This window comes from Erythrolamprus reginae, chromosome 5 (assembly GCF_031021105.1).
Source record: "Erythrolamprus reginae isolate rEryReg1 chromosome 5, rEryReg1.hap1, whole genome shotgun sequence".
NCBI classification, from domain to species: Eukaryota; Metazoa; Chordata; class Lepidosauria; order Squamata; family Dipsadidae; genus Erythrolamprus; species Erythrolamprus reginae.
Genome location: NC_091954.1, coordinates 12,033,594 through 12,053,120, shown reverse-complemented (window position 1 = coordinate 12,053,120; position 19,527 = coordinate 12,033,594). Strand labels below are relative to the sequence as shown.

Sequence of the window (19,527 nt, the reverse complement as noted above, 5' to 3'; positions counted from 1 at the left end):
GCATTCTGCACGACCTGAAGTTTCCGAACATTTTTCAAAGGTAGCCCCATGTAGAGAGCATTACATTAGTCGACATGTGAGAGTGACTCACAACATGCAAGGCAAGATAGTTCAAACTGTGATTTGTCATAATTGTGATGATTATGGGGAACAACTCATGAAAACGCCAAATCCACTAGCTCAGAAAATTAGAATATTACATGCAATCAATAAAACAAGGATTGTACCTAGAAATATATATTGCGCAAGTTGTGGCCCTATTTGGACAGGGAGTCACTGCTCACAGTCGCTCATGCCCTCATCACCTCGAGGTTCGATTACTGCAACGCTCTGTACATGGGGCTACCTTTGAAGAGAGTTCGGAAACTTCAGATTGTGCAGAACGCGGCCGCAAGAGCCATTGTGGGGCTTCCCAGATTCACCCACGTTTCTACAACACTCCGTGGCCTGCATTGGCTGCCGATCAGTTTCCGGTCACAATTCAAAGTGTTGGTTATGACCTTTAAAGCCCTACATGGCATCGGACCAGAATACCTCCAGAAAGTGCAGTCAGGCGGTAGGGAAAGCAAGTAGGATGCTTGGCTGCATAGCGAGAGGTATAACAAGCAGGAAGAGGGAGATTGTGATCCCCTTATATAGAGCGCTGGTGAGACCACATTTGGAATACTGTGTTCAGTTCTGGAGACCTCACCTACAAAAAGATATTGACAAAATTGAAAGGGTCCAAAGACGGGCTACAAGAATGGTGGAAGGTCTTAAGCATAAAAGGTATCAGGAAAGACTTAATGAACTCAATCTGTATAGTCTGGAGGACAGAAGGAAAAGGGGGGACATGATCGAAACATTTAAATATATTAAAGGGTTAAATAAGGTCCAGGAGGGAAGTGTTTTTAATAGGAAAGTGAACACAAGAACAAGGGGACACAATCTGAAGTTAGTTGGGGGAAAGATCAAAAGCAACATGAGAAAATATTATTTTACTGAAAGAATAGTAGATCCTTGGAACAAACTTCCAGCAGACGTGGTAGATAAATCCACAGTAACTGAATTTAAACATGCCTGGGATAAACATATATCCATCCTAAGATAAAATACAGAAAATAGTATAAGGGTAGACTAGATGGACCATGAGGTCTTTTTCTGCCGTCAGACTTCTATGTTTCTATGTTTCTATGTTTCTAACTGCCTGCTACCGCATGAATCCCAGTGACGGATAAGGTCCCATATAGTTGGCCTTCTCCAGGTCCCATTGACTAAACAATGTTGTTTGGTGGGCCCCATGGGAAGAGCCTTCTTTGTGGTGGCCCCGGCCCTCTGGAATCAACTCTAGGGTGCAGGGAAAGTTGTTTTCGTCCTCCCCATGCATTGAATTATTGGTGTGGGCACTCAAGCATGCATGATACCATGCACGCACGCTCTTTCAGCACTCGAGGGAAAAAATGTTTGCCATCATTGGTCTAGTGATTAGAACGGCTGGCTCAGAGAAGAAAAAAAACCAAATTCTTCCTTTGGGAGAATCTTCTTCTCTAATCCTAAAATGAAGACAAGAACAAACTATCTCTGAACGCTATTTTGGCAAACAGATGACATGGACTTGTCTTTGTGGTCTCCAAGATATTGCCTGACTCCAGAAACTACTTAGAGTTCATTTGGACTGAGGCTGTGCATGGATTTCATAAAACCAACTAAAAACCAACTATGAGGATGAGATAACCACCATTGTAGGACTGTGATTTTATTTTGCACCAAAGGTCAAACTCTGCTGGTCTTTGGACTTTCACTTGCTATGAACCGAAGGACAGATGTGCCATCATGCAAAAAGATCTTTCAGATGGATGATATCTCAGGCATTCAAAAATTCTGCATCTTATTATTGTTGGTGTTAAAGAAGTAAATTTAACAAAACGGGATCAGTTGACTAATTATGGGTGTGTGTGTGTAAGATATTGATTCAGAGATTTGATTCATTTTTTTCCCAATCAAATATCTGTGAACTAACTTTTCCACATATTCAAAACCTATAAGTATAAGTATAGGTATGTATAGTAAGTATGAATGAATGAATTAGAATAGAATAGAATAGAATTTTTATTGATTCAGAGATTTGATTCATTTTTTTCCCAATCAAATATCTGTGAACTAACTTTTCCACATATTCAAAACCTATACGTATAAGTATAGGTATGTATAGTAAGTATGAATGAATTAATTAGAATAGAATAGAATAGAATTTTTATTGGCCAAGTGTGATTGGACACACAAGGAATTTGTCTTGGTGCATATGCTCTTAGCATACATAAAATAAAATATACATTTGTCAAGAATCATGTGGTACGACACTTAATGATTGTCATAGGGGTCAAATAAGCAATGAAGAAGCAATATTAATAAAAATCTTAGGATATAAGCAACAAGTTACAGTCATACAGTCAACATGGGAGGAAATGGGTGATAGGAATGAGGAGAAAAACTAGTACAATAGAAGTGCAGATTTAGTAGAAAGTCTGACAGTGTTGAGGGAATTGTTTGTTTAGTAGAGTGATGGCGTTTTTCTCGTGTCTAGTTGTCTTAGTGTGCAGTGCTCTGTAGCAACGTTTTGAAGGTAGGAGTTGAAACAGTTTGTGTCCAGGATACGAGGGGTCAGTAAATATTTTCCCCTCCCTCTTTTTGACTCGTGCAGTATACAGGTCCTCAATGGAAGGCAGGTTGGCAGCAATTGTTTTTTCTGCAGTTCTGATTCTCCTCTGAAGTCTGTGTCGGAGGACAATCAGAACTTCAGAAAAAGCAATTGCTGCCAACATGCCTTCCATTGAGGACCTGTATACTGCACGAGTCAAAAATGAATGAATGAATGAATTAATGAATGAATTAATTAATTAATTGGTCTCTTTTTAAAAAAGCTTGTTCTAGACCAGGGGCAGGCAAAGTTGGCTCTTCTATGAGTTGTGGACTTCAATTCCCAGAATTCATGAGCCAATCATGCTAGCTCAGGAACTCTGGGAGTTGAAGTCCATATGTCATAGAAGAGCCAACTTTGCCTCTCCCTGTTCTAGACAGTCAAAGTGACCTAATTAGGGAGTTTGAATTAAACCACCGAATCAATGCGATTCAAATTTGAATCTGAGCTGAATCAATGGGTTGAACTGAAATAAGTCACCCTCCAATTACAAATATTCAGAGATTTAGGTTGGGTTTAAACGCAGGGGAAGGCTGCAATAATATAGAAAGCAAAAGTGGTTGCATTTGATAAAGAATCCAGTTTCATGTGAATTTAAAATTCAGGTGGACAGACATGTCAAAAAAAACCCCCATCTGAACATTTTGCCACATCCATTCCATTTCAGCTGTCACTTCTTTCTTCGATATGAAAAGTATACTACAGAACTAAATAAAACAAACACACAATTCCACATACTAGACACCAATACCTAATATCAGGTCGCTTGATAGTGATTGTCAACAATATGGTTAACAAATTATGTCTTTTATACAACAAATAAATATATTTGAAAAGTGTTTGAAAACTTCAGATCGTGCAGAATGCAGCTGCGAGAGCAATTATGGGCTTCCCTAGGTATGCCCATGTTACACCAACACTCCACAGTCTGCATTGGTTGCCGATCAATTTCCAGTCACAATTCAAAGTGTTGGTCTTGACCTATAAAGCCCTTCATGGCACCGGACCAGAATATCTCCGGGACCGCCTTCTGCCGCACAAATCCCAGCGACCGATTAGGTCCCACAGAGTTGGCCTTCTCCGGGTCCCGTTGACCAAACAATGTTGTTTGGTGGGTCCCAGGGGAAGAGCCTTCTCTGTGGCGGCCCCGACCCTCTGGAACCAGCTCCCTTCTGAGATTAGAACAGCCCCCACCCTCCTTGCCTTTCACAAACTCCTTAAGACCCACCTCTGTCGTCAGGCATGGGGGAATTGAAATATCTTCCCCAGGCCTATACTGTTTATGTATGGTATGTTGTGTGAATGTTTTTTAAATTATGGGTTTTTAGCTTTCTAATTATTTAATTTGTATTTTACACTGTTTTTCTGTTGCTGTTGTGAACCGCCCCAAGTCTGCGGAGAGGGGTGGCATACAAATGTAATAAATAAGTAAGTAAGTAAGTAAGTAAGTAAGTAAGTAAGTAAGTAAGTAAGTAAGTAAGTAAGTAAGTAAATAAATAAATAAATAAATATGTAGTGAAAGAAAATATTAACTGATGATAGGCAAGTAACTATCTATGTGCATATATCAAACACCATTGAAACTGAACGTTTTATATGTTCTAAGCTGATTTGTCTGTCTATTTTTTCTCATTTCTCTTTCTTTTTTTCTTTGTATGTTTGTTCATTTTGACTGTTTTTACATGTAGAAATTTAATAAAGTATTTTTTTTTAAAAAAGTCTATTACTTGATGCCTGTTTTTGCAACCAGGCCAAACAATGTGGGCTTCACAGATTCATTCATTCATTCATTCATTCATTCATTCATTCATTCATTCATTCATTCATTCATTCATTCATTCATTCATTCATTTATTATATTTGTATGCCGCCCCTCTCCGCAAACTCGGGGCGGCTCACAGCAGTGACAAAAACAATATACATTGACAAATCTAATAATTCAAAATCTAAAATAATACTTGTACATTTAAAAATCTAAAAGCAAAGACCCCAATTAAAAAAACATACATACAGTCATATCATGCACTAAAACTACATAGGCAGGGGGAGATGTCTCAGTTTCCCCATGCTTGACGACGGAGGTGGGTTTTAAGAAGTTTACGAAAGGCAAGGAGGGTAGGGGCAGTTCTAATCTCTGGAGGGAGCTGATTCCAGAGGGTCGGGCCCACCACAGAGAAGGCTCTTCCCCTGGGTCCTGCCAGACGACATTGTTTAGTCGACAGGACCCGGAGAAGACCAACTCTGTGGGACCTGACCGGTCACCGGGATTCGTGCGGCAGAAGGCAGATATCCTGGTCCGGTGCCATGAAGGGCTTTATAGGTAATAACCAACACTTTGAATTGTGATCGGAAATTGATCGGCAACCAATGCTTTAGAACTACCACGATTAATAGTGAGAAATGATGAGAGCTGCTGCTTGCCGTTCAAAAACATCTGGGGAGCTTCCCATTGTCCAGATGTTGCAAGAGGAGAAAGTTGCACACACATCAATATTAGTTGAAAACATATTGCAATATGATGTGCATAGTGACGAAGCCTGTAAATGTAAACACCATATTTAGCACATAGTCCTTCAGTTAAATATTTTCTTAATATAGATTTGGCACAAGTAGACGGAAAACTCCCACTTTTTTCAACACTGAAGGGCATTTTGAAATTCTCTGTCCTCAACTACCAAAAGATAGAAAAACTTAACAGATTTCTCTCTCATGGAAGTGCGTGAAAAGCTTCAGCCCAGAGGATCAAGCAACGGCCAAGCTTCAGGAAGGGCTGTTGAGTTTTGGTAATGCACTTTGTCATTTCTTTAGACATTTGATACACAAAGTAGCTAAAGTAGGTCATTTTAGAGTGTTCCAGCAAATACATTTTCCCTAAGCTTGGAGTAACTTTGCCAAGGTTCACTGAAGCCTTCAGCACATTTTTTTTTTTTTTTTGGAAATGCAATTATTATTTCCAAAACCATCTATGCAAAATAGTACTTGCATTCAAGCATGAAGAGAGACAGGAACACTTTGTGATAACAATAAAACTAACATTGATTAATGATTCAGCTACAAACACCACAATGAAATTGATTCAGCTACCAACATGCCAGTTAACAAGTGAAAAGTTATTATTTCAAGGTCGGTCAAGAGAGTTCATTGCTTCAAAGCCCATGGAGTAAACTTCCATCTCTTTCTTTCTTTCTTTCTTTCTTTCTTTCTTTCTTTTGTATGTACGTACGTACGTACATACATATTGGAGGTATGTAAAAATATAATAATATTCACATACATAATACTAGTAAAAAAATAAAAATAAACATTAGGACAGGGAATGGAAGGCACACTGGTGTATTTATGTACGCCCCTTACTGACCTTTCTTTCTTTCTTTCTTTCTTTCTTTCTTTCTTTCTCTCTTTCTTCCTTCCTTCCTTTCTCTCTCTCTCTCCTTCCTTCCTTTTTTTCTTTTTTTCTTTCTTCCTTTTTTCTTTTTTTCTTTCTTTCTTTCTTTCTTCCTTCCTTTCTCTCTCTCTCCTTCCTTCCTTCCTTTCTCTCTCTCTCTCCTTCCTTCCTTCTTTTTTCTTTTTTTCTTTCTTCCTTCCTTCCTTTCCTTCCTTCCTTCCTTTCCTTCCTTCCTTCCTTCCTTCCTTCCTTCCTTCCTTCCTTCCTTCTTTCCTCCTTTCCTTTCCTTTCCTCCCATCCCCTCTCCTCTCCTCTCCTCCCCTCCCCTTTTCATCCCATCCAGAAGTGAAATCCTCTGAACTCTGCTACCAGTTCTGTGAGTCTGCTACCATGTGGGTGCTTCGTGCATGCACGCGCACATGATGCATGCCCGCGCAGTTCTGAATAAGAACATTTTGAAGCATTCCAAGTCTGCAAAGGTAAGGAGAATAGTAAGGGTGGGGTGGGGGGAATTTGTGGTGCTACACAATTTTAATTAGCTAAAAAGCAGGAAATCCGATGATTCTAGCTGATATAAATTGCAAATCTCGCTGATCATTGGAAATTCTGGTTCAGGTGAACTGGTAGCATTTTTTAGTACTGATTCAGGAGAATGAATCAGAACCGGTAGCATTTCACCACTGATCCCATCCCATCCCTCCCTCCCTCCATCATTTATCTATCTATCTCTTTCTCCTCTATCTATATCATTTATATATGTTTATCTCTACCTATAGAATTAGCATTTAGACTTATATATCGCTTCAAAGTGTTTTTACAGCCCTCTATAAGCGGTTTACAGAATCAGCATATTGCCCTCAACAATCTGGGTCCTCATTTTACCCACCTTTGAAAGATGGAATATCTATCTATCTATCTATCTATCTATCTATCTATCTATCTATCTATCTATCTAATCTCTATCTACCTACCTACCTACCTATCTATCTATCTATCTATCTATCTATCTATCTATCTATCTAATTTATATCTATCTATCTATCTATCTATCTATCTATCTAATTTATATCTATCTATCTATCTATCTATCTATCTAATATCTATCTATCTATCTATCTATCTATCTATATCTATCTATCTATCTATCTATCTATCTATCTATCTATCTAATTTATATCTTTCTATCTATCTATCTATCTATCTATCTATCTATCTAATCTCTATCTACCTACCTACCTACCTATCTATCTATCTATCTATCTATCTATCTAATTTATATCTATCTATCTATCTATCTATCTATCTATCTATCTATCTATCTATCTAATTTATATCTATCTATCTATCTATCTATCTATCTATCTATCTATCTATCTATCTAATATCTATCTATCTATCTATCTATCTATCTATCTCTATCTATCTATCTATCTATCTATCTATCTATCTATCTATCTATCTATCTATCTAATTTATATCTTTCTATCTATCTATCTATCTATCTATCTAATATCTATCTATCTATCTAATTTATATCTATCTATCTATCTATCTATCTAATATCTATCTATCTCTATCTATCTATCTATCTATCTATCTATCTATCTATCTATCTATCTATCTATCTATCTATCATCTATCTATCTATCTATCTATCTATCTATCTATCTATCTATCTACTCTGTCTGTCTGTCTATCTAGCTAGCTAATTTATAGTTCTATCTATCTATCTATCTATCTATCTATCTATCATCTATCTCTATCACAATTTTTATACAGCATTGTCATCACGCAAAAACGAACAACTACAACAAACCCACCAGCAGAACATTTACGTTCAGAATACTTCACGATGAAGACCTCCAGAAAATGCTAGGCCTTTAGGCTACACAGAGAAGTGAAAAGAACATCTCAGAAGTTGGCAAAGGCTGCATTATAGCCAAGAACCTTGCATGGATGTGTTCATGAAGCTACCAGAGAAGAGTTTGATTTGAAAGAGATTGCATCTGTTTTATTTCAGCTGCATCCAATCTTACAACCAATGACCAGTGACATATTGTCTTTCCTTTCACCTGAGTACCTATCCACACGTGAAGCCGGGCTTGTGTGCTCTGCACTCTATCATTTTGTAGGTGCTACAGCACTACCAAAAACAGAAACCTCTTCCCTGGATAACTAACCTCCAGGTGCCATGAAATTCAAATTGTTAGCAGAGAAATCTGAAGACTTTTGGTTACCTGAACTGGAGCTCACCAATAATTCATAGGCCCAGTACTCTTTAATATTTTCATTAATGACCTAGATGAAGGAATAGAAGGGGAACTAACCAAATTTGCAGATGACACCAAGCTGGCAGGAGTAGCCAATGCTCCAGAGCCAATGCTCAGGATCCAGATGGAGATTGACAGACTTGTACATTGGGCCCAATGGGCCCAGCAGAGAAAAGTAAAATCCTACACCTAGGTAAGAAAAACCAAAGACATACATATAAACTGGGTGAAACCAAACTCAATAGCAGTGACTGCAAGAGGGAATTTGGAGTCTTGGTGGGCAACCAACTAAATATGAGCCAGTAATGTACAGCGGCAGGCAAAAAAGAATACTAAATAACATTAACAGAGGGATGCAATCTAGGACTAAGGAGGTACTAATACCACTCTATAAAGTCTTAGTTAGACCACACCAAGAGTACTGCATCCAGTTTTGGTCATCACACTACAAGAAAGACATCAAAACTCTAAAGAAAGTGCAGAAGGCTATAACATATGAAGAGATGTTGCAGGAACTGAGCATGGCCTGTCCGGCAAAGAGAAGGATATAATAGCAGTGTTCCAATATTTGAGGGGCTGCCACGGAGAGGAGGGGCTCAGGCTGTTCTCCCAAGCACCAGAAAGCCAGATAAGGAATAACAGATGGAAGCTAACCCAGAAGTGATTCAACCTGGAAATAAGGAGAAACTTTCTGACAGTGAGACTGATCAACCGGTGCAACAGAAGTTGCCTGTAGAGGTTGTGAGAGCTCCAACAATTGAGTCTTTCAAAGGGAGACTGGACTACCATTTGTCTGAAATGGTATAAGGACTCCTGCTTGAACAGGGGGTTGGACTAGATGACCTACAAGGTCCCTTCCAATTCTAATAAATAAATAAAATAAACAAACTAGTTAAGAGTCATGGAAAGCCACACAATCCCCATCCCAGTATTAACTAGGCCCAACTATAATAATGATGATGAGGATAATAATAATAATAATAATAATAATAATAATAATAATAATAATTTATTAGATTTGTATGCCGCCCAGGTCAGCTAAGTGTTGCCACTGGCTGAGTCCAAAAAATGTGAAATGTTACCTGAATCTGAATTTCACAGATAAGAAGCTGGTGGATACAGATAGAATAGAATAGAATAGAATAGAATAGAATTTTTATTGGCCAAGTGTGATTGGACACACAAGGAATTTGTCTTGGTGCATATGCTCTCAGCGTACATAAAATAAAATATACATTTGTCAAGAATCATGTGGTACAACACTTAATGATTGTCATAGGGGTCAAATAAGCAATGAAGAAGCAATATTAATAAAAATCTTAGGATATAAGCAACAAGTTCCAGTCATACAGTCAACATGGGAGGAAATGGGTGAAAGGAATGATGAGAAAAACTAGTAGAATAGAAGTGCAGATTTAGTAGAAAGTCTGACAGTGTTGAGGGAATTATTTGTTTAGTAGAGTGATGGCATTCGGAAAAAACCCTGTTCTTGTGTCTAGTTGTCTTGGTGTGCAGTGTTCTGTAGCGACGTTTTGAGGGTAGGAGTTGAAACAATTTGTATCCAGGATGTGAGGGGTCAGTAAATATTTTTCCCGCCCTCTTTTTGACTCGTGCAGTATACAGGTCCTCAGTGGAAGGCAGGTTGGCAGCAATTGTTTTTTCTGCAGTTCTGAAGTCTGTGTCGGTCCTGTTGGGTTGCAGCACCAAACCAGACAGTTATAGAGGTGCAGATGACAGACTCAATGATTCCTCTGTAGAACTGTATCAGCAGCTCCTTGGGCAGTTTGAGCTTCCTGAGCTGGATGCTGCTGCTCTACTAAATGTTCGCCTTTCATTTTCAAAATGGGAAATTACTTTGCAATTCACATTTCCCAGCATAAAAATGAGAACTTGTCCCTCTGACTGCGAAATGAACTGACATAGAAGATGCACGTACTTGTACTCAGGAATGAGCACTCAGAGATGTGGGTGTATCTCAAAAAAAGAGGAAATGTTTAGACTACAAAAGAACCAAAAAAACGGGAATAATTCAGAAGTCTCTAGACATTTCTCATTTCCATGCAGCTAGAAAGACTGATGCGATTAAACAATGGAAGAAACCTAAAGTGCAGGCCACAGATATATTTGAATTAGAAGAAGGAGTTGTGGAATGGAATAAAAGCCATTTAGACTGGGTTCAGCAAAATAAACAGGACAATGACTGCAACTGACTATACCAAAAAGACAGATGGAATAGTTGCACTTCAATCTCTCTTTCTAGAGTCTTGCCTTAAAAAAATGAAGTTTTTGTGAGCAAAAAAAAAAATACACAAAAAATAAAGTGAAGTAAAAGATTGAAAAAACAGCAGGTAGACACCAGTTGAGAAAAAAATGGTGGCAGCAGTAGTTGCTAATGCAATGCAAATTTATGATAGTTTATGTTTTATATTATTCCAAGTATTTTGTTAGGGAATTAGCTAAATGTTGGAGTGAGGCAGATTTTTCTACTCTATTCTCTCTCTCTCTCTCTCTCTCTCTCTCTCTCTCTCTCTCTCTCTCTTTTCTCTCTCCCTTTCTTCGTTATTTATTATTTTACTGAAAGAGTAGTAGATCCTTGGAACAAACTTCCAGCAGACATGGTAGATAAATCCACAGTAACTGAATTTAAACATGCCTGGGATAAACATAGATCCATCCTAAGATAAAATACAGAAAATAGTATAAGGGCAGACTAGATGGACCATGAGGTCTTTTTCTGCCATCAGACTTCTATGTTTCTATGTTTCTATATGGGATTTATAGAATATTAGATATTGAGATTTTGTTTTTGTTCTCTCTCTCTCTCTCTCTCTCTCTCTCTCTCTCTCTCTCTTTTTTTTTTTCTTTGTTCTTGATTTTAAAGTTTAGTACTATTTTTAATGTTAGCGAGATGGAGTTATAGGAGGGGAGGGGAAAGATATAAAGTAAAGAAACTCCTTAAAGGACAATAATGATATGGAAATTTGGCATATGTATATGGTTGGATATTGGTATTGTTTTTTGTTATTTACATAAGTTTTATCTTAAGGTGAGAAAAAATTAAAACAAATTATACCCAGGGAAAAAAAAGTCCATATGAAATTACTTTCCGTAAACAAGATTGTTGTGCCCTGGAATTGAAAATATTACTCTGTTTCTAATGGGAATTGTAATTGCCATTGCTCCTAAAGGAGCAAGCAATGCAATATAATTTTTTTCAGAAATTATTTTCTCTTGATCACCAAGACCAGCAACTTTCCATTTAAGGTGGAAAAAAAAATCTAAAATGAGCCATACCACAAAACTGTGGAATATCTATAAATGAAATACTGATTGTTCATCCTATTTCAAGATAATGTTCACGTTTTCCTGTGTATCCATATCAATAAGTACAATTACACTGCCTGGTTAGATTTATCTTGTGCAAATTAAAACAAAAGTTAATTTGAAAACCTGCATGTTCACTTGCATGAAAGATCCTTGAAAATAAAATCAAATAGACGGTGTTGGTATTAGATGAGGCTTGCATAGATTTAGTGGCTGAAAAAAATGTGGAATTAAAGCATTTGTCAGTTTGAGAGGAGCCGAACACCAGGGGATTTTTAAAGCAATATAGATTTTACCAATCAAACTCGCATCCTGTTCAAAAGGCTGTTGTGAAACAGCTACCCATTTCAATCATGTTTTCACAGAGGGCAGAACCTCAGGAATACTCTTTGTACTAGAGCAGTGATGGTGAACCTTTTTTCTCTTGGGTGCTCAAAGAGCATGGGCGCACGCTATCGTTTATGCTTGAATGCGCACACCCATAAGTCAATGCCTGGGGAGAGCGAAAACAGCTCTCCCAACCCCTGGAGGCTCCTCTGGAGGCCGGGAATGGCCTGTTTCCCAACTTCTGGTTGGCCCAGTAGGCTCATGTTTTCCCCTTCCCAGGCTCCAAAGGCTTCCCTGGATCTGGGGGAGAGGAAAAACACCCTCCCCCATCCCTCCTGGAGGCTCTCAGGAAGCCAAAAACTCTCTCCAGGAGCCTCTGTGCAAGGCAAAAATCAGCTGGCCAGCACATTCATGCACGTTGGAGCTGAGCTAGGGCAACAGCTCACGTGCCATCAGATATGGCTCCATGTGCCACCTGTGGCACCTGTGCCATAGGTTCACCATCACTGTACTAGAGCATGCTTGACAAATGGCACCCTTCCAGTCAGTGAAGCTGTGGAAGTGATGTGCCGGTACATGGAGGCTGTTGGGGTCTGGCTGGGTGTCAACAGACTCAAACTCAACCCTGATAAGACGGAGTGGCTGTGGGTTTTGCCTCCCAAGGACAATTCCATCTGTCCAGGGGCGTTTGTCCAGGTTCGCCTGGTGCACCAGTTGCGGCCCTATCTGGACTGGGAGCCACTGCTCACAGTCACTCATACCCTCATCACCTCGAGGCTCGACTACTGTAATGCTCTTTACATGTGGCTACCTTTGAAAAGTGTTCAGAAACTTCAGAATGTGCAGAATGCAGCTGCGAGAGCAATCATGGGCTTCCCCAAATATGCCCATGTCACACCAACACTCCACAGTCTGCATTGGTTGCCAATCAGTTTCCGGTCACAATTCAAAGTGTGTTGGTTATGACACATAAAGCCCTTCATGGCACCGGACCAGATTATCTCCGGGACCGTGTTCTGCCACACAAAACCCAGCGACCAGTTAGGTCCCACAGAGTTGGCCTTCTCCGGGTCCCGTCGACTAAACAATGTCGTTTGGTGGGAACCAGGGGAAGAGCCTTCTCTGTGGTGGCCCCAGCCCTCTGGAACCAACTCCCCCCAGAGATTGCCCCCACCCTCCTTGCCTTTCGTAAGCTCCTTAAAACCCACCTCTGCCATCAGGCATGGGGAAACTGAGATATTCTTTCCCCCTAGGCCTCTACAATTTATTCATGGTATATTTGTATGTATGTTCGGTTTTATAAATAAGGGTTTTTTAGTTGTTTTAGTATTGGATTGTTACATGCTGTTTTTATCACTGTTGTTAGCCGCCCCGAGTCCACGGAGAGGGGCGGCATACAAATCCAATAAATAAATAAATAAATAAATAAAAAACAAGTGCTATTTAAGTTGTATTAAGCATTATGGGCAAATGAAGATGTAACTTCTTGCCAAAGAGTGTATTTGTTGCAATTCTACACTTCCCCCATCGAAGCAATTTAGACTCCTAAATGACAATTGTTGGACACTAAAATATGTTTCAAGGACTGTCCACCTCTATGCAAATCATATAAATGCATATTCTTTTCTTCTTTCCACTTTCACTGAAAAGCCTTGGAATGACGTTCCTCCAGGAAGTGCACTATCACCCTGTGATGACCAGGTACTCGATGTGGGGAAAACTCTTGAAGCATCGCAGAGAGAGCAGTTTAATCCTTCCAGGCATTGGCTGAACATCTAAGGCCTCTCCAAGAGAAAGCATGCCATATTCCCTCTTGATATCTGTCTGTCTGTGTTTTTGTTGTTGTTGTTGTTGTTGTTTTCTTTTCATCCAAGAAGAGAGAGCATGCCAATAAGGCAGTTATTAGGCGATTTAGCTTGGCCAATTATTTGCCCTATGGCACCATACCATGCCAATTAGCAACCTACCCTAATGAACTTCACATATTTTTCACCACTTTGATTGAGACAAAGAAAGTTGCATAATGTACCTTCAACATGTGGCATCTCAAAATTGACTTGACTACAACAACAGTGGAAAAACACCACACACCACACGCACACTTGTCTCTCTTACCCAGATTCACATTAAATTGGCATTTGAGGGAAACAGAACTATCAGATTAAATTTAGGAAAAGATATTGCATGGTCAATATTCCCCTAATGGAAATGAAATGTGTGACTGCCATGTCCCTAGATTCGCCCACATTTCTGCAACACTCCGTGGCCTGCACTGGCTGTTGATTGGTTTCCGGTCACAATTCGAAGTGTTGGTAATGACCTTTAAAGCCCTACATGGCATTGGGCCAGAATACACCTGGAACCGCCTTCTACCGCACGAATCCCAGCGGCTGATAAGGTCCCACAGAGTTGGCCTTCTCTGGGTCCCGTCGACCAAACAATGTCGTTTGGCGGGCCCAGGGGAAGAGTCTTCTCTGTGGCGGCCCCAGCCCTCTGGAATCAACTCCCCCCAGAGATAAGAACAGCCCTCACCCTCCTTGTCTTTTGCAAATTACTCAAGACCCATCTTTATTGCCAGGCATGGGGGAGTTAAGATATTCTTTCCCCCTAGGCCATTACAAGTTATGCATGGTATGTTTGTGTGTATGTTTGGTTTTATAATAAGGGTTTTTAGTTGTTTTATTAACTGGATAGTTACATGCTGTTTTTTATCATTGTTGTTAGCCGCCCCGAGTCTGTGGAGAGGGGCGGCATAGAAATCCAATTAATAATAATAATAATTTATTTATTATTTATTTATTATTTGGATTTGTATGCCGCCCCTCTCCGAAGACTCGGAGCGGCTCACAACAAGTGAAACAATCAGAATAATCCAATTAATTAAAATATTTAAAGATTTAAAAACCCCATATACTAACAGACACACACACAAGCATACCATGTATAAATTATTATTATTATTGATAATAATAATAATAATAATAATAATAATAATAATAATAATAATAATAATAATAATGTCATTGCAGACTGATTTAGAAAGCTTTCTCTGGCCAAGATTTCAAAGTAATCACAGGGGCAATCTGAAATACTTTGCAATTATCCCATTAAATCCACCCTGTAATGGTGGACTGTTGTACAAAATCTTAAAAGGCCGTTTAAACCCAGATGCCCAACCTTTTAATGGTTAAGTACGTGATGCTCCCACTAAAACTGCTGGCTGCAGCCAACCTTCTTTGTTGGTTGACTTCATCTGCAGCCCTGAAAACCCAGGAGCTGTTTCAAGCATACATTTCAAAACAGGCTAAGTATTTAGAGATCAGGCATTTCACATTAAATTGCCCCCTATTCAGAGGATTGCTAAAGCCGTTTGAGAAATATTTTTTTAAAAAAAATGAGAAGGAAAACAGATTAGCCAAAAAAAAAATAACTAAAAAAATGAACTGCGCTCTTGGAAGATAATCCTCTAAAATATTAAATTTTAGACGCGGGTTGGGTTTTGAGTTGCACTGATATATAAATATAGAGAACTAATAAGTGCTATAATCACTGCAAGCCTTGGGCACAGAAATGCCAGTAATACAGAACTGATTCCTGGGCAGCCTTCTTAGGCTTGCTTGGTTGACCCTTGGACAGATGAAAACTCAACTTCATTTGTTAAGCATGGTTAACTTTCTGGTTCATTAGTGAGAGACGACTGAGCTGCCATCCCTCGGATGGGACAGACCCGCCTTGCAAAAAGCAGCGCAGCTTCCCAGGATGCCAACATCTGGAACTGGGCGGGTACAGAACAAAGGGCTGAGCAGCGGACCGGAGCGCCACATCTGGCAGGTCCTTCCTCATCCAGGGAGGCCAATGGAGCCGAGCCCTGTCCAGGGTGCTGAAACCTCCCAGCCGCCCGCTTCTCCTTTTTCCGCTGTCCACGCCGAGGGTGCCACTTTTCCCCGCCCGGCGGTCTCCGCCCGATCGCCCGCCCGCCTCTGTCGGTCACCACCCAGTTTCGGAGGGGCCGGATCATCCCCGCGCATCGGGCGGATCCGCAACAGGTTTGAGGCCGTGAAAAGAGCCGCCTTTCCCTTCGCCTTCTCTCCCCGGGAATCCCAGGCACACATCCACCCCACCATTCAAGGCACTGCAAAGGGGCTGATCCGCAATGGGTCCTCGGTGGGGGGGATTCGGCTTCTCCCGAAGGAGCTCCCCTGCCGGGCCCAGCTCTGCCCCCGCGGCCTGCGCGCAACCGGGACTCTAGTCCCGGGTCCCAAAGGATCCGCGCCTCCCCTTCCTTGCAGCCCCCTGGAAAACGCAGCAGCAGAGCCGGGGCTCTGCGAGGCAGAGGCAACCTGGCCGCGGCGGTCTCTTCCTCTCCAGGCAGACACAAGCTCCCTCGCCAGCTGAGCCCGCCCCTCCCTCTAAAAAAAAATCCTTTTGTTAGAAGCAAATTGCAAGGACGGGCTGCACCTTGAAGGGGGCGGCGGTGGTCCCTAGCCGGCGGCGCAGAAGGCCGGGGGAGGCGGGGGTGGGGGCGGGTTGGCACCGCAAGGCCCGAGAGAAGCGCCAACTCACCGTCCCGGTCGCAGAGCTGAATCGCCTCCAGGCTGAGGTTCTTGAGGACATCCTCGCAGGGGCTGGCCGGGCTGCTCCGGGGATGGTCCAGGCGAGGCACCTCCATCCTCCCGAACTCGTCGCCTTCCTGAGGCTGGGCTGGATTGGACTGGCCACGGGCGCGGGTCTTGCCCCCCTCCCTCGGAGCCGCGGGCGGGCAGCGGGGGGGCCCAGGAGGGTGGGAGAGGGCGCCCTTCTGCGACAGCCTGGGTTGCGCTCCTGCCTCTGCCCCGACTGGCTGGGAACTGCGCGGTGCAGCAGAGGCAGGCGCGCGCGCTCTCCCCTCCCGCCGTCCCTCCCCAGGGCTGGCTGGCTGGCTGGCAGCGGGCGGGGATTAGTAAGGCGGGAGGAGCGACGGGCTGGCGAGCCCTTGCGCTGGCGCGGGAAGGGAGGAAGAGGAGGAGGTGGAGGAAGAGGAAGAGGGCAGGGATGCTGCTTACCTCGCTCCGCAGGCAGGAGCTCGCCTTTAGCAGCGTCTGCGACGCCGCCGCAGCTGGTGGATGCAAACCAGCGCCTGCTCCCCCACCTCTCCGCCGGCGGTGCGAGGCCCCGTTGAGCCCCCCTCCTCTCGCCTCCCCCCGTTGTTTACGTAAGGTTTGACCCACGGCCGCGGGAGCGCTGCCATTTTGGGCTGCGGCGATCCTACCGACCACTGAAAGGCAGGGAGAGGCTCCCTCCAGGGCTAATTTTTGCTGCCCTTCCCGTCCCTCCGGATCTTTTAATCCGGATCCGCTTTCATGTTTGGGTCGGTGCTGAAGCTTGCCCACGGCATTTCAAGAGAGATCTGTGATTTCCCCGATCTTTGGACTGGCCAGTTCATCTCCAGTCCATCTCTAGTTTCTCTTGCCAGTGTCTGTGTACGGGGGCTTCCAGGCACACCTAACCCCCCCCCCCTTTCTCAGTGCAAGTGCAATAGCAATAGCATTTAGACTTATATACCATTTCATAGTGCTTTTACAGCCCTCTCTAAGCAGTGTACAGAATCAGCATATTGCCCCCAACAATCTGAGTCCTCATTGTACCCAGCTTGGAAAGCTGAGTCAACCTTAACTCTGGTGTTGAGATTTGAACTGCTGGACTACAGCTAGCAGTTAGCTGAAGTAGCCTGCAGTACTGCATTTTAACCACTGAGCCACCCTGGCTCAGTGCAGCTGGGCCTGAAATCCAAGGTCAGGGCAAAAGTCCGGTGATTATATTATAACATAACATAACATAACATAACATAAGACAACACAACACAACACAACATAACATAACGTAACATAACATAACATAACTGTAACTTGTTGCGTATATCCTAAGATTTTTATTAATATTGCTTCTTCATTGCTTATTTGACCCCTATGACAATCATTAAGTGTTGTACCACATGATTCTTGACAAATGTATATTTTATTTTATGTACGCTGAGAGCATGTGTACCAAGACAAATTCCTTGTGTATCCAATCACACTTGGCCAATAAAATTCTATTCTATTCTATTCTATTCTATTCTATTCTATTCTATAACATAACATAACATAACATAACATAACTGTTCTGCCAGGCTCTCTGATAGGAGCCTCCCGAAAATTCAAGGGTACAAATTTCAGACACACACACATTTGAAAATTCAAAACAATGTTCTTTATCACAAAAGTCAAAATAAACTAAGCACTCTTTTTGTATTGCAAAGAGCACTCTTCCCAAAACAACCAGGTAGTCTGTACAATTTCTCTTAAGCAGTCATTAAGTACTTAGCTAGCAGCTGTGAAGAACCTTCACATCCCTTCTTCTTCCAACAAAGTGATACACACACACACATTGCTCTGCTTTGGTTTCAAAGGCATGAAAAAGCAACAAAGTTTTATAGCAGCAACCCTAATTATTGGAGCCCCACCCAAACACAGGTGGCCTCTTTATGTTCTTACTTGGTCTCTTCTACGCATAATTCTGCGCTTGCGTGGGTCCAAAACGTCATCATCTGAATCAACGGAAGATAATGGAAATTGACTGCCTGGGCTGCCGAGTCACTCCCACCTTCTTCTTCGTCCAAGGAAACTAAACTCTGAATTGATTCTGTCGGCAATAACACAGGCCTATGACATGTTGAATTTTCCCCTGCATCCACCTCCCCTTTCCCTGGGGCAGGAGCTGGGCCAGAGCCAACCACAACACATAGCATAGCATAGCATTACATTACATTATACATATATTAGCAAAAACCACTCATGCATTAATCACGAAATCTCCAGAACCGTAACATCTGAAAACTTGGAATTTGCCATGTATGTTCTTCTTCCCTTCTAGGTACTCAGAAAGAAAGGATTTTTCAAAATGACCATCGGAGCATGAGTATTTCTTACATTATTATTAACAAGCTCTGAGGCTAGGGAGTTCTACTCCCCCCTCCCCACCTGAAAAGAAGCCTGATCCAAATGTAAAAAAACAAGAGATTCACTTTTGCTTTCACAGTAGCAAGCAGCTATACTACAGAACAGTTGAGCTAAGCCATACCCAGACTCCTTCCTGGCTCCTTCTTGCTCACACAACAAATACTGTTTGAGTTTCTAAACACCCCTTAACTCTTTCACCCACTAACAGGATGCTAGCCAAATGGATACTATTGGATGCTGGTAGGCAGAGACGGATCCCACCCACCCCTTATTTTCCTCCTCAGTTCAGACAAATCTGTTCCTTCTACTGTCACACCAGGTAAGGGAAAAGAGACAAAAAACACAGGAGAAGATTTACAGAAGAAATTATGAAAACACAAGTAAGGGAAGTTGTCTATTTCCCCCATGGCCAGTTCTATGTGTCATGCTCCAGAGTCAGTTCACCTGACAGCCTGGTCATCCTCCAGCCAGAAAGAAAAACCAGGAATGTTGTTTACAGGGCAGTCCTGAACAATTCATCTGAGGGACAAATTGAAAGTCTATGCTATGCAAATAATGTCTTCATCT

The 19,527-nt window shown here is 41.8% G+C and overlaps 1 protein-coding gene across 1 annotated transcript in view; it reads right to left on the bottom strand.

Annotated features, from left to right (window-relative positions):
* Window positions 1-16,880, bottom strand: part of PHYHIPL (phytanoyl-CoA 2-hydroxylase interacting protein like) — a 54,276-nt gene extending 37,396 nt beyond the window's left edge. Inside the window, exon 1 of the mRNA XM_070752070.1 lies at window positions 16,547-16,880. Coding sequence (XP_070608171.1) covers window positions 16,547-16,652 — 106 coding nt within the window. The 5' untranslated portion in view covers window positions 16,653-16,880. The remainder of the gene's footprint in view (window positions 1-16,546) is intronic.
* Between the last annotated feature and the right edge of the window lie 2,647 nt (window positions 16,881-19,527).